The sequence below is a fragment of the Dipteris shenzhenensis genome, chromosome 31 (genome assembly GCF_047967505.1).
Source record: "Dipteris shenzhenensis isolate YYH24624 ecotype China chromosome 31, Dip_SZ_1.0, whole genome shotgun sequence".
NCBI classification, from domain to species: domain Eukaryota; kingdom Viridiplantae; phylum Streptophyta; class Polypodiopsida; order Gleicheniales; family Dipteridaceae; genus Dipteris; species Dipteris shenzhenensis.
Genome location: NC_141626.1, coordinates 24,333,668 through 24,357,014, shown reverse-complemented (window position 1 = coordinate 24,357,014; position 23,347 = coordinate 24,333,668). Strand labels below are relative to the sequence as shown.

Below are 23,347 nucleotides of genomic sequence, written 5' to 3'. Positions count from 1 at the left end.
CATTTAGTTGGATGCTCATGGGGATGAGCTATACCCATGGTGCCCACAGTTGCTTTTAGGGGTCCCTTGGGAGGAGACACCTGGCTTGTGATCCTAAGAGCGTGGGATGAGTTCATGGAATGTGAGGTGGAAAGGTGCACCGTTAAGTAAACAAAAGTAAATTATAAAATGATTGTAAAGGCTAATAAATGGAAAGGTTGAAATGTTATGGGGATTTTACAGATGCCATAAGAATGTAACATTTCAAAAATTTTGAGTTTGGTATCTTAAGCAAGGTGAAAAAACAATTGGTCATTATGAATTTTTTGAAAAGATAAAGTTATATTTTGCTTGAGGTGGGGTTGATGAACCCATAAAGCATGCAACATAGACATGGAAGATCACATAAGACCTAGTATGTACTAATGATGGAGCCTTGCCCTTAGACCTCCTCCAACAACCATGTTGAGCCCACCAACAATGCCAATGGTGACTAAGTGATGTACATTGAAGTCATAAAAACGTTAACTAAAGGTAACCACTACCAAAAAACCATAATAGGCAAACCCTTCAAAGAGGGCTCTAACCTAGTACAATACTCATCCTCAACCTTTATAGATGCACTTGAGGTGAGGGAAGGCAATATCGTCATGTATATGATGTATGGCATTGGCATCGTCATGTCTTATTTAGACGAGGCAAGTAACAATGGCCCCATTCCTACCCTTGGCCGATGATAGGGTGGAGAACATTAAGCTTGTACTTGGTTGTATTACCCTTAAGGCTGAATTGCTTCTCTAAAAGTGTGTATGGCTATTGATTCCCCATTTCTCATCTTCTGAAAAAATGAAAAGGGCAACGTTGTTGGCAATGGCACATGCCTCCTTGTGACCAATGTAGGTGATATGGGTCGAGGAAGGATGATAGATCTTGAGGTTAAATTACCAAATGTACATTAAGTAAGAGGAAGTCAACATCTATGGCTAGTTTCACAAGTGCTTGCCAGACGCATGAAGTCTTGGCCGTGATGTACATACATAACAAAAAGGGGTGAATTTGATGGAGAGCATTCACAAAGTGTAGACGCTTATAGGCCTTTGACCAAGCAGACATCTCATAAATTATGTTGTCAGGTATCATGCGTAGGCGATTGGTTGGATTCTACTAGACACTATCTTGGGCGGGATTGTGAGGCTGTTCAACTTTTGTTCCTCGCCCAAGCATCACTCACTTGCCAGGGCGGATGGTCGTGAGACCCTTGAAACATTGGCATGGATTTTCATTGCATCAAATAGCAGGTATGCTTTGGGAGGATGGTTGTACCCTAAGGTTATTTACATACCACCAAAGGGTGCCCAACTACAATCCACCGTGTGGGTGCCCAAAAAAGAGTCTTGGCCAGAGTCTTGAATGGGCGCACCTCATTACACACTAGTTGCCCATTGTGGGTTTTAAAAGATTGAGTGCCCACCCATGGGAACTCCTTTATACACCACCCAAAGATAGTTTTGTAATTTGTGGGACCTTGAACACACAGGTGATTGGCAAATTTGGAGGGTGTCCATTGTTGGGTGGTTGCCCAAGGAAGGGCTTGGAGAGGGCAGGACATGGAGTCGACGTAGGACTAGAAGGTTTGGTCATGGGTAGTGTGTGTGTAACAAGATGAACGCCCATCGTTAAAAAACTCGTCTCCTATTGGTTCAATCGGTTGCTTAAAGATGGGCACCTCTCACCTACTTTGGTGCAATCGGCTGCTTAGAGATGGGCGCCTCTTGGTGTGTAAGAGGACTTCCCCATGCCAACCAGTGGCGCTAGGGGCCGCCAACCCGAGCTGTTGATGCCGGAGATGAAATCGGCGGGTGCGGAATGGGGAGGCCCTCGAAAGAAGAGGTTAAGTGTGTAAGGAAGGCAACGAGGAGGAGTGGAAGCATTTGGACTTTGGGATGATGAGGGCCTTCATCAACTTCAACTTTCTATAAAAGAAGAAGAAAAAGGACCCTTGGTGTTTCAACGAAGCTGTGGACGCCCTAAAGCTTTCTTTTTTCTGCTCTGCTTTTATGTCCTTGCAAACCCTTGCTCTCCTCAATTGCTCTCGCCATCATTGCTCGCCATCGCCCTTCCAGGTACTTCCCTGCATTTTTCTCTCTCCGATTCTCTGCTTCCCTCTCCCATTTCACCACGATTTCTAGGCCATGGAGGACGGAAGCAGCGAGCTTCCACGTTTCTCTTGGTTGCCTGCGCATTTACCAGATTCGGTGAGGCTACGGAAAGGATAGATATGGCAAATTACTTTCTGACCCTGCTTCAGAATCCCCGGGGCAATATTCCATGCCACAGAACCCCCGTCCCCCCTACGCCCCCGATCTGAACCAAGTGATTGTTTTTACCAATTGTTTTCGCAACCCGCCGAAACCATTTAGTAAAATAGAACGGGAGAACGAACGCTGCCAGCCGAAGAATGCTGTAAAGACTGGGTCTTGCTCTATTCTGCGGCACGGCCCAGATGGCCTCGTTGGTATCTGACACTAGTGTCATGGGTAGCATTCAAGGGAGTTGCTTTTCGCTTTATGTACATGCTCTTCGTCGCCTGCTGGGGTCTTCTGGATTTCGATGCCGAATAAGCGTTTGTCGAGTATTCGAGCTCACAAGTTGTGAGTATGGCTCAGTCGGCACGGATCCAGTAGCTTTGTAGGTGGTCTGCTTTTATGGGCTTAACTTTCGCCTTTCAAAATGGATCCTCCCCCTATCATATGGAACCGGTTCTCGTGTATAGCAATGCATAATGTCGCTAGAATTTGGCTAACTGGTATGCACCATGGGATTGTATCTGTTGATAACTTTTGCCGCAAGTCAATTTTGTACTCTTATTAAATGTTTACTTTTGTGGACACTTGTCTTCATACTTAACCATGTACGTAATCATACGGTTTCTTTCTACTTCTCCACCAATATCACTTGCACTTGTTCGCCCTTATGCTCTTTCATTGTATATTACTTCCCTCATATGGGAATTGTGGGATGATTGAGGATATGTCCCAAACCACTTGGTAGCGATTCAAAAAGCAAGGCACATACGACAAAGCAGGCTCACAAAGAACCAACGTAAGAATAGAAAAACAACTCTCTCTCCTCCTCTAGCACATGGACACCATAATCCATGCGAAGAAGAACCATCAAGTTTAACTGATGATCCTCAATCTGATGGGAAGATAGAAAATGTGAATGAGGTTAAGGGTACCCTCAGAGCATGCATCTCCACAATAATGGAGTTTGCCTGTAACAGTGCAAGCATTCAGCTGCATGATTTAGTCCATTTATGCTTATGTATCAATGCAAACCTCGATTACTTGCCTTGTGCCTTAAGAATATGAAGAATATGAAGATGCAAATGGACTACCTTTTTTATTAGCCTTCTCCTTTAGTGCAAGCCTTCGTCATGGTTGAGTTTACCCTTCACCACCGGAGTGCAAACATACATTCAATATGAAGGCTTTGTATAAATGGATTCTCAAGTATGTGTGGGTGTGTGGATTTGTATGTGTGGAGCATATGTTTATACTATGGTCTACACCTAATGTTGGGCATTGATGATGTCAGTGGGGATGTCATAGTAACTAGTCCTTGCTATGCGTGATGGAGTTTATGGTTTTCAATCTATCATGAGATTGAAACTGCACTATGTTGTGTTTTAGAGGATGATTTTGGGCATGGTCGTGGATTCATCTAGATATATATAGATAGCTAATTATATCTAAAGGGTGTCCATTCATAATCATCTCATTAGGAAAGCAATCTAATGAGGTGATTTTGTATGGATGCAAGAAGGCAAGGTCTTATTTTGCAGATTGTCTGAGATCCTACTTGACCTTTTATTGGAGCATTTAGGCAATGGGTTGGAGCTTCGATGATCAATTGCATAACTTAGTTAAGGATCAACTTTTGGTCTTTATTTGTTACCATGGTTTGAGAATGTCACACCTCTTGACACATCATCGATGTTCACAATCATGCCTTTTTTACCATATCATACCCGTTGTTAGGTGTGTGTGATATAGTATGAAATCTCTTTGTCTCATTGTAAGTGAGATGATCAACTTGTTCGCATTACTGCTTGCTTTCTGTATGTATCATTGTGAGTGTGTGGATGTGTATGTGTGAGAGCACATATTTGTACTATGGTCTACACCCACTGTTGGGCGCTCATGATGTCGATGGGATGTCATAGGAGCTGGTCCTTGCTATGTGTGATGGAGTTTATGGTTTCCAAACTTGTGAGTCCTTGTCATGAGATTAAAACTGCACCATGTGTTGTTATGAGGATTCGTCTAATATATATCTATTTCCTTGAACAAAGTGGAACAGGTTGATCTTCAGCCTTAAACACAAAATTGTTGGAATTGTAGGTTCACCTCCCTTATGTAAGCACCAAATGGAGAGTGTAACACCTAGAGGCGTGAAAAGGGGGAGGGGGGGCATGTGGGCAGCACACTAGCTACCACATGGGCAGCAATATGAAGACGGTCTTGGATTAGGTTGCAAACCAGTCGGGGTTGATGTGGTCAGCAGTCTGTCGGCCACTATAAGCTGAGTTCTATCAGCCTTCTCCTTTAGTGCTAGCTTTCATCATGGCTGAGTCTGCCCTTCACCTCCGGAGTGTCGACAGAAACTCAGTACGAAGACTTTGTATAAATGGATGCTCAAGTATGTGTGGGTGTGTGGATTTGTATGTGTGAGAGCATATTTTTATACTATGGTCTACACCCACTGTTGGGCGCTGATGACGTCAGTGGGGATGTCATAGTAGCTAGTCCCTGCTATGCATGATGGAGTTTATGGTTTTCAACCTTGTGAGTGACTATCATGAGATTGAAACTGCACTATGTTGTGTTTTTAGAGGATGAGTTTGGGAATGTTCCTGGATTCATCTAGGTATATATGAGTTCTACAAGGAGCCTAGATGCTTATGCACTCCTCCTACGTTGCCTTGGATAGGATTTAGGGGAATGATGGAGTGTGCTATTTATAAGGGTGGAGGGACTAGAATGCTGGCCTAATCAATTGAGCTAACTATGCTCAAACCCTGCATCTAACTGTGCTTTTACCTAGCTCACTGTCAAAGAAGAGACTTGTCTATTTTCTGCCCTACTTTTCCAAGTGTGGATTCAGCGTGTGTTCACACATTCAATGTGAGAGAGAACACTGAGAGTTTGAATTCACTCCGCTGTGTAGGCCCTCAACTCTAACATGGTATCAGAATCAAAGGTGGTACCCTCTTGATTCTGGCGACGGAGGCTTGGAAGATCTCAAAGGATCTTTACAAAACAAGAAACACATTACACAGCCTTTTCTTGCATAATCAACTATCACTATGAGGATGGAGAACTAGGCTCAAAACTTGCATTTGACTGTGCTTTTACCGAGCTCACTACTGAAGAAGAGACTTGTCTATATGCTGCCTTACTTTTCCAAGTGTGGATTCGACGTGTGTTCGCACCCTTAGTGTGAGAGATATCAATGAGAGTTCACTTTGCTGTGTAAGGTTGCTTGTTTAGTAGGTCCTCAGCTCTAACATGGTATCAGAACCAAAGGTGGTACCGTCGTGATTCTGGCGGCAGAGGCATGTAAGATCTTAAAGGACTTTTACAAAACAAGCAACACGTTACACATCCTTTTCCTCCATAATCAACCATCAGTATGAGGATGGAGAACGGGGACCAGATCCAGGATGGAGAACATGAACCAGATCCATGACCATATCACTAAGGTGAGGGTTGTGAGGGACCCGTTTTGGTCACAAAGTGGATACAAGTCAATTTCCCATGCTTGTACTAGGCTCTCTCCCCAAAAGCTTCAGAGGATTTGTTGATCGTGACTATAGGACAACAGTCTACTTCAATGATATTTGAAAAGTTTGGTCCTTTACTGCACGAGGAGGAAGCTTGAGAGAAACAGTTTGACGTAGATGATGGTGGCAAGGCCTTCCTTGCAAGAGGGAAAGGGGGCAGGAGTAAACCTAGGAAAAGCCAAGCGCAAGAATGACAACTACGCACGGAATAACAAGATGGACAAAATTTGATGACGGAAAAGTCCTAATCTGGTCAAAGGATACTGGAAAGATTGTTGCACGAGGAACAAAGGAACACTAGCTGTACAAGATTAGGGCATTGTTGTGTCCATGTTCAAATTTGTGGCATGAGACATTTGGGCATATCATCTATGGGACTCACTAAAAGATGCATATGGTTATTTGTGGACACACACTGCGAACAATTCACAGGGCTTGAATTGAGGGCAAGCAACATTGGGAGGCATTCCCAAAGGCGGCTCTAAACAGAGAGCCAAGGTTCCATTGGAGTTGGTTAGTTCCGACATATGATTCTCTGGAGCTGGTATTATCTTACTTTTACTGATTTCAATAGGATGACATGTGTCTATTACATTGCAAACAAATCCTAGGAAGTTAAAGGAACGAAAGGTGAGAGTCGAGAATGAGTTGGAAAAGAAAGTCAAAAGCATTCTAAACCGATAGAGGGGGACAATCGACTTCAAAGGCTTTTGACGCCTACTGCACAAAGAAGGGTTCAATAGACCTTGGAAGATGTAGCTCTATGGGACCTTGGATGAGTACAAAGCAAGGCTTGTCGTCAAAGGCTATTCGCAGGCAAGGCAGACGATTAAGTGGAGACAGTTGCTCCAACAGCCAGGATGACTGCCATAACGGGCAAGGAACGAAAGGTGAGAGTCGAGAATTGAGTTGGAAAAGAAAGTCAAAAGCATTCTAAACTGATAGAGGGTCGACTTCAAAGGCTTTTGACGCCTACTGCACGAAAGAAGGGTTCAATAGACCTTGGAAGAGGAAGTTCTATGGGACCTTGGATGAGTACAAAGCAAGGCTTGTTGTCAAAGGCTATTCGCAGGCCAAGGGAGACGATTAAGTGGAGACAGTTGCTCCTACAGCCAGGAAGACTACCATAACGGGCATAGCTATGTCTTCCCACCTTAAGGGCCAAAGAAGATATGCAGGCTTTACGGGCTGAAAGACAGCGTGGTACTAGAGGATAGATGACTACCATTTTGAGATGGGCCTATCTCGTAGTCCATCTGATGCAAATCACTATCTCTTCGCAGGAGGTAAGACCATGATATAATCCTTTATGTTGATCTCCCAGCAGGAAAATCCACGAAGTCAAAGGACTCTTGATGCAGGAGTTTGACATGAGTGATTTATTTACAGGCCTGGCAGCACGTCGGGGTCAGACTACAGATCAGTCAGGTCCGATCTGGTTGGCAGTCTGCTGGTCGGTTTGGGGCCTGGTTGGCTGAGTCGGTTCTGTTTGGGGAGTCCCTCCCACCCCTTTTTTGCACACTCCAGCATTAGGAGGAGCAATTCATGAGCATCTAGGTTCCCTGTAGAACTCAGCATACAGTCACCTCTGAATAAATGCTCAAGTATGTGTGAGAGCATATTTTTATACTATGGTCTACCCCCACTGTTGGGCGCTGATGACGTCAGTGGGGATGTCATAGTAGCTAGTCCCTGCTATGCGTGATGGAGTTTATGGTTTTCAATCTTATGAGTGACTATCGTGAGATTGAAACTGCACTATGTTGTGTTTTTAGAGGATGAGTTTGGGAATGTTCCTGGATTCATCTAGGTATATACAGTCACATCTGACTGTGCTTTTGCCCAGCTCACTGCTGGAAGTTTCTTGGTCTGAACTGTAATCCAATACTTTGTGGATGAATAAGAGTCTTCTCTATTTCCTGCCTTACTTTTCTGAGTGTGGATTCAGCATGTGCACCTACAGTGTGAGAAAGATCAGTGAGATTTTGAACTCATTCTGCTGTGTAGGGTTACCTCTGTTGGCCAACTCAGGTTTGGTATCATGCAGACCCAAGTCGGCCAGCCTCAGACCCTGGTCAGCCAAGGGTCAAGTTGGCAACTCTTTTGAACTGTATAGAGCTGTTGCAAGGGAGTAGGCATAACACAAGTACCAGCAGGAGGGTTGAAGTACATTTTGGGCTCCTCTCAAAGCCACTGAAGGTATTCTCAGAGAGGCACGTGTCTTGCAACATCAGGAGTGAGCAGCAGACAGGGCAGTATACAGAGACCTCAGATCTGCCAACTGTGGAGCAGCACCTGTGTTCCACATGGTATAGGTTATGATATGTGCATTGGTTTTTTGTCAATACTTGTGTGCGTATGTTGGTAGGATCTGGAGCCTTGTGAGATCTCAAGGGTTATCATATTTTTCATTGCATATGATGGTTAGGGCTTAGCTTCGCAAGCAAGACCCTGTCCTCCTAAAATAGTATCAGAGAAAGGAGGTGAGTTGCTGTTTGGGAAGACCGGAGATGGACACAGGTGATCTTCACTTGAGCGAGAAGGCCTTTACGAGAAGAAAGGAGAACGAATGCCTGTGTGAGAAGGCGAGTGGCTGAGATTTAGACCAGTGTTCTATTTGTCAATTTGTCAAATTTATCTTTTAATTTCTTTGGATCTAATGGCTTAATGGATGTCTAATGGCACAGCTAATACACCATGTAGATAAACCAATGGACTCTAAATTTGTAGATAATACACTCTAAATTTGTATGATTGGACTTATTCTAGTCTTACAAAGGTATAATCTAGATAAACCAATGTCCTTGCAATCACCAACTGACAATACAAGGCATCTAGTGTGGAATATATGCTAAACCACTTTTCAACACTTGTGCACACAAGAAGATATAGAGAGCACTTCAGGTGTGGATGTGGGAAAATGGAGAGCAAGAGTGATGAGCAAGAGAGAGAGAGAGAGTGAGCTGAACGTAAGTATACTGAAATAGTGGACTAAAATGAAGTGAGTACAAAATAGAAGTGAGGGGTTTTGTCTAAGTGACAAAACTCTATCTTATCCACTAACCGTAGTTAGGGATTAGACTGTGGTTAGGGGGAAAAACCTCATAGAGGGAAAAGTGCCCCTAACCAGTGTCACAAGAAATGTTTCTAGAAACGCGTTTCTGGAAACGTTTCTAGATTTTTACAGGCTTTTCGTCTAGAAACACCTAAAAATACTATAATTTATAGAAGTTATATATACTTCATAAATAATTGTCTTCAGATTCTCTCTCTCTCTCTCTCGCTCTCAGATATCCATATTGTGCACACAATGCACACACATATTACACAGTTGAAAGAGTAAAAAGACGCGTCGTGCAGCCTATAGATTGAGGTTTACAAAGACATGGATCTTACAGTTTACAAATTACTATTAACTAATTAGTTGCAAGTGCATATGGCTGCTAGCATATGCCATGGCCCATGGCCCATGGCCCATAGTTCAAACAATAAACTTTTAACTTTATAATTCAAAATTTAGAATCAAATTTCAAGATTCAAGATTTAAAATATAACAAAATGTATTATGTATTACTGTTTACATCATAGATGTAACATGCCATAATGATATACTAGTAACTATATGGTGTAAACTGTATACATAATCAAACCTTGTTGCCTGCAAGCCAGTTACTAACAACTATAGAGGTCTTGACTCTCTAGAGCTAGGGACCGCTGCCATCTCCAAGATCTGCTGCCTCATCACTATCATAATCAGCACTAGAATCAGGAGATGGATTTGCATCCTTAGTGGAGGAAGAGGAAGTGCCACCCTCGAACCAACTAGGGGCTCGACTGATTTGAGTCCTCTGAGTTCGCATTGTCTACCAATGTCTCCTCCTCCTCCTCTGGCTCATCTCTGCCTCAACGTCCTCGGGATGGCGATGCAAGAACAGATACATGCAATCCCCCTTGTGAGGCTCGTGCTCGACGTTGATAACCACGAATCTGAGGTGTCCTTGTATCCTCTGCAACAGCTTGAGCACGTACTTGTGGTGCACGAGCTCGAGCCATCGAACGTGTTTGACGTCGGAATCGAAGCATATCCTGTCGCAGGAACTCATAAGCATCTTTGTTCTCTTGATTGTGTTCGATGATGGACATGTCGACAGGTTTTAGCTAGTTCTTGTCAGGATTGACTTGCTTGGGCTTCCACTCGATGCTACCGGTACCATCTGCAGACCTGTACTTCTCAAGCAGACGTAGGTTGGCATTGACATATACCAACCTATTGAGCTGCTCCACGCTCAACCTCACATAGTTTACAAAGCATAAAGAAGTCAATTCTCACGACTTAAGAATTGTTTTTCAAAATGTTACAAGCTTGATGCTATAGCCTATAAATAAGAACTATAAGAAGTTAGAACGAACTTGTTTCTCTTCCTGGTGCACATATGCTCCATATCCTCTTAGTTGGACCTGATGTGCAATCTTGCGAGAGGATGCGGAGAGCTAAGTCCTGCAATGAGGGATTCAAAATCCCAAATTTCTCCCACCAAGTAAGAGCCAGATGTGCCATATCTCTTTATAAAAACGGTATCTTGCCATACTGTTGGAAAGGTCACCTCCCCATCTGTAAGCCCCCAAATGAGGAGAGCGTGGGGGAGGGAGACCTAGGGCAGAAGATGCCCAGAGAAGAGAGAGAGAGGGCGCTGCCACATGCGCAGCACCTCACACAAAGCAAGAAGGGTACTTGGCAAGTCGTGGAGCTCCTGATGTACGGGGCAGACACATGGACATCAAGGACCTGCAGCAGCCTGATTGTGCAGGGATTTCCAGCAAGGACAGACGGCGCTTCAGTACGGAGAAGGTACGGGATGCATACATGGCTGTATGGGGCTGGTATAGACCTGGTAGGAGGCAAGGATGCTGCAGCAGAGAGGTGCAACCATGGCGCTGCAAACAGGGCAGGCTGGAGCCTGCAGGAAGGCCCGCAATAGGGCGCATATGGCCTGGGCCAGTGGCGCAGTGCCACGTGGCAAGGCGGGTACAGATGGGCCTGCAAGTGGGCAGATCAGAGTGGCGCAGCAGAGGCGGGACAGACCAGCACATGGGTTGGCCAGGAGAGAGGCTGGTTGGGCTTCTTTGAGGCAGCCAACCAGGCCTTATATAGGGCTGACCTAGGGGCTGGGCCCTTGCCTAGTTTGGAGGGCCAAAATTCCTAAATGTGTGGGCCAAAGGGCCCTAGTTTTGTGAGCCCTTAAAGGGCTGTTTTGGGGCAGACTGGTCGGCCCAAACAGACCAGCCAGTCGGCCCATTTAGGGCTGGCTGGTCGGTTAGTTCAAGGGGCCCTTGGGGCCTATAAAAGGAGAGGCTTGTGGCCTCATTTCTTATCCAGCAAGTCAGCAAACATAGGAGCAGCAGAAGCCTGATCTTTGGGCCTACATCCAGGAGGCAAAGCAGGGCCAGAGTTGCTGCAGACTGAGCTCACTTGGGGCTGAGCCTAGGCTGTCTTCTAGGGCAGCAAGGTGCTGAGATCATCATTTTCTGGAGCAGCCATTCTCAAGCAGGTTGGAGCAGTGGAACAGGGACCTGTGTGCTGCAGACAAAGCTTGGCAGGGGCTGCCCACCTAGGCTGATTCACAGGCAGTAAGGTGGAGAAGAACACACTGGATGGAAAGTCTACAGACGCTCGAGGTGGAGCACACGGACTCGAGTCTAGAGATAGCCAGCAGATTGGAGAAGGACCTTGTGGTTAGATCAGAGGACCACACCATTGGTGGGACTCTGGATCTATCTCTTTTGTATCGTGGCCATAGTTTTGGACGGAAATATATATTTTGGTGGTTTCTCGATCTGGCTGGTTCATTGTCTATTGATGAGTCTGCACACCTATTTTATGCACATTAAGTAAAGAAGTTTGTGATTCCACACCCACACCACGCTGTGTGAGCTCTTGGGCATTACTATAAGTCTTCCGTTGTGCGTACCCTCTGTTGGGTAAAATTCTAACATGGTATCAGAGCCCAAGTAGGAGGCTCATAGGTGTGGGAGCCTCAAGGCAGGGACTTTGCTGAAGGACGACCTGATTCAGAAGCTCTTGGGAATCGACTTCCACGACTGGAGGATTGTGCCCTTGCGGGGGCTGCCACATGGGCAGCACCTCACACAAAGCAAGAAGGGTACCTAGCAAGTCGTGGAGCTCCTGATGTACGGGGCAGACATGTGGACATCAGGGACCTGCAGCAGCCTGATTGTGCAGGGATTTCCAGCAAGGACAGACGGCGCTTCAGTACGGAGAAGGTACGGGATGCATACGTGGCTGTACGGGGCTGGTATAGACGTGGCAGGAGGCAAGGATGCTGCAGCAGAGAGGCACAACCATGGCGCTGCAAACAGGGCAGGCTGGAGCCTGCAGGAAGGCCCGCAATAGGGCGCATATGGCTTGGGCCAGTGGCGCAGTGCCACGTGGCAAGGCGGGTACAGATGGGCCTGCAAGTGGGCAGATCAGAGTGGCGCAGCAGAGGCGGGACAGACCAGCACATGGGTTGGCCAGGAGAGAGGCTGGTTGGGCTGCTTTGAGGCAGCCAACCAGGCCTTATATAGGGCTGACCTAGGGGCTGGGCCCTTGTCTAGTTTGGAGGGCCAAAAGCCCTAAATGTGTGGGCCAAAGGGCCCTAGCTTTGTGAGCCCTTAAAGGGCTGTTTTGGGGCAGACTGGTCGGCCCAAACAGACCAGCCAGTCGGCCCATTTAGGGCTGGCTGGTCGGTTAGTTCAAGGGGCCCTTGGGGCCTATAAAAGGAGAGGCTTGTGGCCTCATTTCTTATCCAGCAAGTCAGCAAACATAGGAGCAGCAGGAGCAGCAGAAGCCTGATCTTTGGGCCTACATCCAGGAGGCAAAGCAGGGCCAGAGTTGCTGCAGACTGAGCTCACTTGGGGCTGAGCCTAGGCTGTCTTCTAGGGCAGCAAGGTGCTGAGATCATCATCTTCTGGAGCAGCCATTCTCAAGCAGATTGGAGGAGTGGAACAGGGACCTGTGTGCTGCATACAAAGCTTGGCAGGGGCTGCCCACCTAGGCTGATTCACAGGCAGTAAGGTGGAGAAGAACACACTGGACGGAAAGTCTACAGAGGCTCGAGGTGGAGCACGCAGACTCGAGTCTAGAGATAGCCAGCAGATTGGAGAAGGACCTTGTGGTCAGATAAGAGGACCACACCATTGGTGGGACTCTGGATCTATCTCTTTTGTATTGTGTTCATAGTTTTGGGCAGAAACACATACATCCCGCCTTGTGCTTCCACTCGGTCCACCGGCACGTCTTGAGGCCATGGTATGGGAGTAGAGAGTAGAGTAGAGTAGATTGTAGAGGGTAGACCGTAGAGGGTAGACTCTAGAGTAGAGTAGTAGAGGCTAGAGGAGAGTAGAGGGTAGAGTAGAGTAGAGTAGAGTAGAGTAGAGTAGAGTAGAGGAGAGGAGAGGAGAGGAGAGGAGAGGAGAGAGTAGAGAGTAGAGAGTAGAGAGTAGAGAGTAGAGAGTAGAGTAGAGGGGGGGCGGGGCGGGGCGGGATGGGAAGGGAAGGGGGGGAGAGAGAAGAGAGTACATATGCTCCATATCCTCTCAGTTGGACCTGATGTGCAATCTTGAGAGAGGATGCAGAGAGCTAATTCTTGCAATGAGGGATTCAAAATCCCAATTTTCTCCCACCAAGTAAGAGCCAGATGTGCCATATCTCTTTATAAAAACGGTATCCTACCATACATCCCACCTTGTGCTTCCACTCGGTCCACCGGCACATCTTAAGGCCATGGTATGGGAGTAGAGAGGAGAGTAGAGTAGATTGTAGAGGTTAGACTCTAGAGTAGAGAGTAGAGGCTAGAGTAGAGTAGAGTAGAGGCTAGAGTAGAGTAGGCTAGAGTAGAGTAGAGTAGAGTAGAGTAGAGCGGAGCGGGCGGGCGGGCAGGGAGAGGAGAGAGTAGGGTAGGGTAGGGTAGGGTAGGGTAGAGGCAGGGCGGGGCGGGAAGGGGAGGGAGAGAGGAGAGGAGAGGAGAGGAGAGGAGAGGAGGGGAGGGGAGGGGAGGGGAGGGGAGCAAAGAGAGCATAGCAGAGAGAAGGACCCTCTAATAAGAGACGAAGATCAGCGAACCAACGTCACAGCCAAACACATTTAACTGCCGCTTTCACACACATTTAACTGCCGCTGTGAAAGTTGCCCTGCACTCAGCTTCACATGAGGAAGTAGCCACTGTAGATTGCTTCTTGCTCAGCCAAGAAATGCAAGATTTGCCCAAAAAGAAACAATTACCACTAGTGGACTGCCTGGTATCATAGTCTCCAGCCCAATGTGAATCACTGTAAGCATACATCTGCAAGTCACCCCCCTTGGGAAACATCAAGCCATAAGACTTTGTGCCTTAAATAACGAAAGATGCGTTTTACAACCTGCCAATGTGTTGTCTTTGGGCTATGCATATATCTGCTCACCTAAGATACTGCATATTGAATATCAGGCCGTGTATTGCACAAATAGATGAGGCATCCAACAGCCTGGCTGTAAAGTGTGACATCCACTGATTCACTTGCATCATACATAGTAAACTTCAGCCTCCCCCATGGGACTGTAGACATCACTGTGTATGAGCTGTAATTTACGTGTAGCTCTCACTGCACCATCCTTCTTAAAAGGAAATCTATGCATCTTGCCAAGGATGCAACCCTCACATGCATGAGGAGGTGACTCCAAAGGAGACAATGCATCAACCATAGCATGCTTCTGAAGTGTCATTAAGCTACGATAGCTCATGTGCCCATACTTGGCATGTCACAACTCTGCATTCTGCATTGCAGCAGTGGGAGTGCTCACTGAAAGTGCAAGATTGGATCTGTTCTCATATATATCAAGCTGAAAAAGACCCTGATACAAAGTGCGAGACAACATCAAAGCATAGTCATTCTCTTTGTCTTTGACTGCACACTTAGCATCATCAAATATAAAAATCCCTGGCACATAGAGAACATCTGAAATTCTGAAATCTGTGCCATCAGTGGATGTAGGGATGATGTCTCCCACTCCACACACTGAATAAGAAGAATTATTTGCACAAGTCACCTTCTTTTTAGCAGGTGGAGGATGCAGAGATGCAAAAAGGATCTTCTTAGAAGTGACGTGCTTGGAAGCACCACTATCAAAATACCAAGTATTCAGTGTCTCATTGACATTGAGAGAGCATGCATCCTTTGAAGGATCATAATTGCAAGTCAAGAAAGCATAAAGATCATCCTCAATAGTGGCTGTAGTATTTGAACTACCCACTGAAAAATCTAAAATGCAAGACAAAAAGGCATAGTGCTCTTCCATAAAGTTGGTTGTAACATCTCCCCCATCATGTGCATGAGGAGTTGATGCATCTGACACAGCCATACCTGAAATTGATCCTTGAGAACCTTCACTTTGATCAGATGGTTGTTGACAAGTTCCCTCTCTCGTATCATCCTGAATAACTGATTCTGTAGAGGAACCATTCACCCTGCATTGTTGATTTGGTACAAATCAGGCCTCATCTGCGGTATGCCTTGTAGGACAACCACCTCAGGATGTGGCTGCGCTAAAGATAAGTTTAGAAGGATGTATGATTGCGGTCCACATGACAGCCCCCTACAGGTGTCAATGTGACATCATCTACTCCCTTGCATAAAAGGTGTGAAGCCCCCATTGCACTAATTTGGGGCTAACAGATGATTATCGAATGCCTTGTTATCTAGGCAAGCATAGGTAGATATTTGAGATCCTTTCAAGTTGCCTGTCTGTACAAATCTTTGAGTATTGTTCTTGTATCATGAGCACTTGAAGCCAGCCCAATGAAATTGGCACTACTTCGCCTTGCATGTACCCTCTATAGCCTTCCTCCTCCATGACATCATAAAGACACTTGACCTTGACTGCACAATGGGTTCTTGGACTCCTCAAGCTTGTCTTCTCCCCAAAAGGTGAGGATGGGTGGAAATGGGAAATCAATGCTGTGCAAAAACATCAAACCCTAGAATTTTTATTTACCATAAAACAGTATTATATCCCGTCAACATGCCCAAAAGGCGATTAGAGCAGAGGTGGGAGACTAATCTCCATCCCACAAACAGCATTGTTCTTTAGACAAGCAAGCTCCTTGTTCGCTGCAAATATGTACACCTATAAGCAGGAATTATATAGCATTCTTTCATGGTAGGGCTGCTCTCTACTCATGGTACAAAGATCTTGAAAAGAAGCAGCCATTGTATGTTAAGCTCAAGTAATTGATACATAGTGTAAAAATAGTGTTAAAATAAACCACTTTCTGCGAAAAAGATATAAAACTTGATGTTAAGACCACCTGGTAATGTGCACTGATGGCAATGGACTGGTGTTGTCAAGGTCAACTTTGCCCATAATGTAGTTAAACAATTGGATGAGGAGGTCCATGCTTATTTTTACTGAAAAAGTTTTCTTTTGCGACACACACAACTGCTTTTGATCGGTGATGTAGAGATGCATGTGCTTTCTAAGTTAGGAACGTAATTTTGCATCTTTGTAGGAAGCGGCACGTAAGTGTAAGGGGTTCATTTAGCTTTTTATGTTTTAAATAATTCTTTTATTCTGTAAATTCTTTCTTTCATTCCTACATGAGAGAGAGAGAGAGAGAGAGATTTTATTCCCGTTTTTTGGTCGATTTTGTTTCTTGATTTGCTTGTTTATTTTTGCTTAGTCACCTTCTTCCTTTCTTCTTTATTTCTTGTTTTCTTTCTCTTTTGTTTTGTTTTGTTTTTGTTTTTGTTTTTTGGACGTATTTTAGTAAGCACTGGGTTTTCCCAAGAGACTCCGGGTCTTTAGAAACCCTGTGTATCTGCTTTATGCTTGGGCACTGATGACGACATAAGTGCTGCTTAGCTTGCTAAGTATGTCTTCCTTTTGTTTTTCAAAAAAAATTGTTACCTCTTTTTTCTTCTCTTTCGTTTTCTCTTTTATTTTCTGTGTAGATTTTTGGACTTTGGAACAACAAATAATCTAAATTCGCTCGATTGCATATATTCTAGTCTTACAAAGCTATATTTATTCTGGCCATGGTTTGCAAGCTCAAGGACCAAGTGCTAGTGGAAAGAGTAGTTATGTGTCCATGGGAATGATGGGACAGTTGAGAGAGCATCTGTGAGGGTCTCATCCGTGTATAAGGCATCGGGAATCCTGATACTGTGAGACCGTCATCTCAGATGGGGCTCTGAGATGGACAAAACTACCGGAAAATGGTCGGAAGTGGAAACACCAGGTGCAATGCAAACTGTCCCCCCTCTATCAAGAGCCCAGCCATGCACATAGAATGTCAATCCGGGCATGGATAGGCATCTGCACCCTATGGTTCCGACCATGAAAACAAAAGTGACTGAGACTGAACATGAAATGCATTATCTGACCAAACATCTCTGCCACTGAATCTGAACAAGAAGGCATCCCAAGCTGCTCTCTCGAGGGAATGAATACCACCTTCTCTGCCCCCTTGCTTATCAGAAGGTGCCTCAACCATGTTGAAGTCACCTCCAATACTCCACGAATCTGCAATGTCAGCCCACGAGAGCAACTCTTTCCAAAATAGAACACGGTCCCCGAGTTAGTTTGTGAATCTTAACAAGAGATGAACCCAAGATTTCCAGATTTCAAGTTCGAGTGATTGTAGTTGGAATCTGTAAGACATCCTTCAGAAATGGCCAAAACATCCTGTCCTTTTTGAAGGCTTGTTTAAAAGCTAAACATCCTTTCTCTCGGTATCTCTTCTCTAATTGGTGAGCATATGAAATTATGCATAGCCCAAATGCTCGACGATGCCCCTACCTTTTAACCCCAAAAAGATACTGGTGTTTTTGTTGTCCTTGTTTTTTCATTTTTTACGGTTATCTGCCTGTATAATCTGCAAGTTCTCTGTTTGGGATGTATGGTGCAGATGCTTGCTTAGTAATGTCTGATTTTACACCCTTGAAATTTAGCTAGCCATCTCATCCTCACTGCTGCTGCTGCTTCCATCTGTTAGATGTCTTTTATCCAAATCGCCTTGTGTGAGGGCTTTACTCTCTCTCTCTCTCTCTCTCTCTCTCTCTCTCTCACACACACACACACGGTCACTGGCTTCACTCTCTCTTGGTTCAGGGGGAGAGAGAGAGAGAGAGAGAGAGAGGCCTCTAATGTTTTTTGGCGTTCAGGTAAGGATACACAAAAAAGCCACACACAGAGAGAGAGAGAGAGAGAGAGAGAGAGAGAGAGAGAGAGAGGGGCCTCTAATGCTTTTTGACGTTCAGGTAAGGATACACAAAAAAGCCTTTGTAAGCATGTTGAGTAAGGCAGAACCTTCTGTTTAGAAGAGACTGAGGACCAAAATGTCTTTGTCTGGAATCTATGATGGAGTGAGCAATTCAAAAAGATCGGATTGTGAGGTTTCACCTTCTGGATACTGTGGTGATGGAGCTGCAAAATTTCAACATAAGAGACATTGTTTACATGATTGCTTTCCAAACCCTCATGGGCTGCTTCTGGATCAAGGCTTATGGAGTAGGCTTCCTTTGGAACTCCTTGAAAGAATTATAGGGAGCCTTCCCATAGATGCCATGCTACGATTCCGCTCTGTATGCAAGGCCTGGAAGGCTTACATTAGTTCTTATGGATATGCTGAACTCTGCTATAAGTTTCCTAACAACGGACCATGGTGCCTTGCCATCACTCCAGACTTGCAAGGAATTGCAGTCTATGATGTTTCTTTGAATAAGTGGAATCATTTACCATTCCCTCTTACTGCTCCCAAGTATAACATGCAGCCATTCAGCTCAGGGGGAGATTTTATATGTTTCAAGAACTTCGACAATAGTGCATTCTTTGTGTACAATCCTCTGACTCGAACTTGCAGTGCTCTCACTCCAAAGGGGGGAAGCATGGGTTCTGATGAAGATATGGTTTGGGTAGTTGCAGATCAATCAGAAGGCTTTTGTGTAGTGGTGGTTAGAGAGTCTGGACGGTATGAGGTTTATGATTCTTACAGCAATCAATGGAGCAAACTTGGGATGTTGCCTCAATTTATTAAGATCTCTGAGGAGTCTTGCTGTCCTGCTAGGAGTGTTTCAAGTGATGGAACTTTATACTTGGTCAGCAAATCTCCATATGATTTGGTGACCTATGACACAATAACTGGGGCTTGGAGTAAGCTGTATGTGCGGTGGCCAGAGCAGTCCTGGAATCACATTCTGTCTGAACACAGGGGGCGGATCTACATGCTCGCGTTACAGAAGGAAAATGGTATTCTTTCTTTTTGTGAATGGGAGTTTCATTCAACAGGAATGCTATGGGTGAAAGTTGAAACGATGCCTAAAACATTCTATCATGAGGTCCTTGGTGATGAAGACAAAGACTGGAATGTTCAGAGTCTTGCAAACAGGGATTTGGTGCTTTTGCGGTTTGTCAGCAGTAAGGCACAGGAGCGTTTAGTTTTGTATAATAGGGCAAAGAAGCGGTGGAGAAGGATATCCAACCTACCTGCGTTTCCTGATAGGCCATCAACTGGTCCATGGCCTTTGAAGGTTTTGAAGTAAAGGATCTAATAGTTAGAAATTATTTTTTGCCCCCTTTTGTGTATGATGCAAGTGCTCCCCCCCTTTCCTCCTCTCCTCAATTGATTTTTCCACCAGAGTTTTCTTGTACATAAGTTTGTATGGGGGAGTGCATATTTTCAACTTGCATTGCATTTAGCTGGAGCTTTATTCTTTTCAATCCACTTCGTAAATCTAAGTTTGTGCTTGGTATGTCCGAGCTTTTGGCTTGTCTTATGATCTCTCTTTTTACTCAACTGTAGCCCCTATTGCATGGGCCCTTGAGCCAGAACCTTGCAGCATTTTATGGATTGTGATTTACAATTGTCATCAATATCAGGCTTGACTCGCTCATTTAGATTTCAGAGTTTTGTGAAACTCGGTACTGTTTGAAACCCTTGCTAACTTCTTTGCTTGCGTGGCAGTGATTCTTGTTTCATCTTCTCATCGTCTCTTCCATCTTATTTTCTTAGTTTTAACAAACTTTTTGTAAGACTAAATAAGCTTGCCTTGTTGATGGATGCTGACGAATTAGCATTGCCATGCATGCATGTTTTTCTCTCGTAGAGAAGGGTGGATTGATGAGGATCCATTGTGGTCCCTCGTATCTCTCTTTCTGTCAAAAGTAATGTGACTTGTTCCAAGTTGAATGTAATATGCTTGTCACACAAAGATAGGCAAATCTAGGATTGCAGGGATAGTGTGTGGATTTGTGGCAAAAATAGCCTGAGAATCCCTTGCCGCTGAATAGACCATGCTCTTAATGGGAGAAAGTCCATTTTTGGAAGTTATTATGTTGTAAAGCATATGAGATGTAGCAGCTCTGTTTATATGTGCATGTTAGGTTGGGTGGGGTGCATGCACATAGTAATTGCTGGTTAATGGGTGTATATGCAGTGCTCATGGTAAAGCGTCGTCTGTTGCTACCATGCAGGGCTGTATGGATGATAAGCCCACCATCTTGTGGTTATATTTATCTATGTATTTTTATATATGGCAAGATGTTCTTTTTGCCTCAGCCATTCTGCTTGTGGCAAAGTGGAACCAAGATCTTAAGAGCTCGAATTTCGTCGTAGCATCAATCCCTCATGATCCCTAACCTGTTGATGCCAAATAAGAGGCTATTGCTCAAAGTCCTTGGGGCAAGAAGGGATGGCCGAATGAGTCGTTTAGATAAGTGCTGCCAAACCTTGAGAAGGCTTTGTATCAAGGGGAAGCCTCCCTCGTAAGAGGGGCATTTGAGATGATCCAGTTGACCTCTTGTAGAGGGGGAAATTCTTGTTAGGCAAGAGCTTGCTTGCAAGGCTCGAAACAAGAGGTGAGGCCTCGCACCAGCAACTTGCCCAAGAGGACACTCTACTTTGCATCTCGAGGTTGATTGTGCCGAGTCCTTGAGCTTGCGTTAGAATTATTGTTTTCTTAGCCATCCTAGCTCTCGTGTTCTGCGTACCCTTCGATCTTGCTTATAAGTAGTTGTGCTCTAGGTGCCTAAGCTATCCTAGACAACCCTTGTGTAAACACTAGCAAGATGCAATATATGTAGTTGTAGCCAAAAGAACTTGATTGATCACAAGGGCCTTGCTTGCTAGAGATAGTTTGGTAGTAAAGAAGCTTGCGTTGAATGCTCTTTGAGATAGGGGCTATCTTTTGCTCTGCTAAAATATCAATGCCCCTTGGCAACCAAGGTGTATCATGTGGAATCCACTTGAAGCCCTATGTGGCCCCCAATCCTTTTTCTCTGAAGCCTCCTTAGTCTCGTCGTGAGAAAGCCGATTGATATTGACCTCGGCCCTCATGTTCTCACGATACATCTCCTGTGCTCCTCTACCCTCCAAACTCTCCATTGAGCCCTCCACGGGGAGTGTTGTGTTGTCTACAAACTCGGAGTTGAGAAGCTCTTACTACTAATGGATTGGGAGGTGCATCCTCGTGAGGCTGCTTGTGTGAGATCTCAAGGCAATGTCCAAACCTTCTCAATGAGTAGAGACAAGAAGGGAGCTAAAGGGAAGCCTTGGCGAATGGAACAAGACCACGCAAAGGGCTCCCCTATGGGACCATCAATGAGCATTTAACTAGTGCTCCATTCATTTAGGTTGCAACTCCTTGAATCCGACGCTATGAGAAGCGCAACCTGTGCATGGTGCACTCTTGAAAGGACCACTCCACCTTGTTGTAAGCCTTCTTGAAATCCGCGAGAAGGTGCAAGAGGTTGACTCCTCTTGGGCCCAATCAACTAGAAAGTGAAGATGTTGAGGATATTCTCTCCTAAACAAAACTTGTTTGAGTATTGTGGATGATGTATGTGAGATGGGGAATTGCAAGCTCCAAACCTTGGCTAAGATCTTGTAGGGGTATCTAGCAGTCTCCATTGGCAAATGTCGGATGTATCTCCCCCTTGGGATTCAGACAAATCCATCTTCAACTGAAGGATGAAGGGATTGGAGTTGAAAATCTCTTGAAAAGCCAATCGCAGGGGGGTATGAATGAGCTCCCAAAAGCAGCGAAAGGAGGGGGAGGGCCTTGACGGCCTCTGAGAGCTCCTGGCTCGATAAAAGGCACCTCCACTTGCATGATCGTGCTTTGGGAGACCATCAAGGGTTTATGGGCCCGGACAGCCTCCGGAGCAGTGAGAACCTATGGGGACAACGATTTAGCCTAAAACAAACCTTGATAGAAGTTTGTGGTCACCTCAAGAATCTAATGGTTGTGTCGGATCCCATACCTAAACCATCGAAGCTGGGTCCTTGTTGTATGAAAGAACTATTGGGTAATCTTGCCTCCCTATTGTACCCATCATGCCCTAGAGGAATGATAATAAAATTTTGCTTTGCAAATCTCCTTGGCCTTGAGATCAAGACGTGCAACTAATATCGATTTGCAAGCCACTGTGAGGCTGGGTCTTGCTCTTTGCGTCCCTTTATGGATGGTAAATCTCACCTTAATGCCCTCTCTCGCTTGTTGCATCTCTGCTACTGCCTGAGAACCTGAGTTTGAATGACATCAGCTACCCAAGCTTGCCACCCCTCCTCTAGAGGCATGCTAGGCTATTGCCAAATCTTTGCTACGGCCTCTTGCACCTCCTCCTATAAAAGTGAGTTAGGGATATGGAGCCTTCTAAGGAAGTCCATGACGAGACTGGTCAAGAATCACCATTGTCACGGAGTGATCCGACATTGTCGTACTTGCCAGGATGCCAGTGGACTCTGCTTTATGCATTGTCCAATCTCCCACATAGAACCTATCGAGACGCTGTAACATAACCATCATGCCTCCTCTGACGAAAGGAATACATAAGCTACTTGAAAGCTCAAGTTCTTGCCACCATTGATGGTGCATGGCAACAATTTGCTAGAACAACTGGTCATGGTTCGAATTTAGGAGCGCAAACTTTTCATTCAGTCCTGTGAGGAATTGGTTGAAAGCATCCTTTGTTACCAGATTCTCATAAACATCATCGTTATCCGCCTCTATATCCTATTCAGACATAGGGGAGAGTTGATTGGAATTAGTTACGTCCTGATCCGCCATAGGGAGGTTGCTTCAGCCATGAGGGAAACCAATAAAAGAATACCCAAAAGGAAAAAGAAAATGTAAACTACAAGACCTAGAAGGGATTTGGAATAAAGAGAATTGATTTGGCGTACAAAGTGAAGGCGAGCTCTATAGAATCACCCGATTGGTTGAATCCTTGAAAACTACACCGAAATTGTTGCGCTAAGTGTCGCTCTTTGCTGATGGATTAGCTTCGGGTCTAACAAACTCCGAGACTCCTGCCAAATAGTGAAGTGTATGGCCAAGCAGCAGCGATCAGTACAGATTAGCAGCCTTGACTTGGACGGCCAACCAGTAGCAAAACAGATTGCAGAAGGTAAGGCCTAATTGGTGCAATGTGATGGGGAGAGGCAGGGAGATATATGCAAGCGGAATTCCAAGCTAGGAGAGGTTATGGCA

At 45.1% G+C, this 23,347-nt stretch overlaps 1 protein-coding gene across 1 annotated transcript; it reads left to right on the top strand.

The window, feature by feature from the left end:
• The first annotated feature begins 1,933 nt into the window (after positions 1–1,933).
• LOC147881236 (F-box only protein 6-like) lies at positions 1,934–19,525 on the top strand. The gene is made up of 2 exons (XM_087369925.1): positions 1,934–2,102; positions 18,119–19,525. The coding sequence occupies exon 2, from the start codon at positions 18,197–18,199 to the stop codon at positions 19,397–19,399; it is 1,203 nt and encodes a 400-aa protein (XP_087226051.1). The 5' UTR covers positions 1,934–2,102; positions 18,119–18,196; the 3' UTR covers positions 19,400–19,525.
• The last annotated feature ends 3,822 nt before the right edge of the window (positions 19,526–23,347 follow it).

Excerpts from the sequence above, each read along its gene's own strand:
- LOC147881236 (XM_087369925.1), top strand. The coding sequence starts at position 18,197 with ATGTCTTTGTCTGGAATCTATGATGGAGTGAGCAATTCAAAAAGATCG.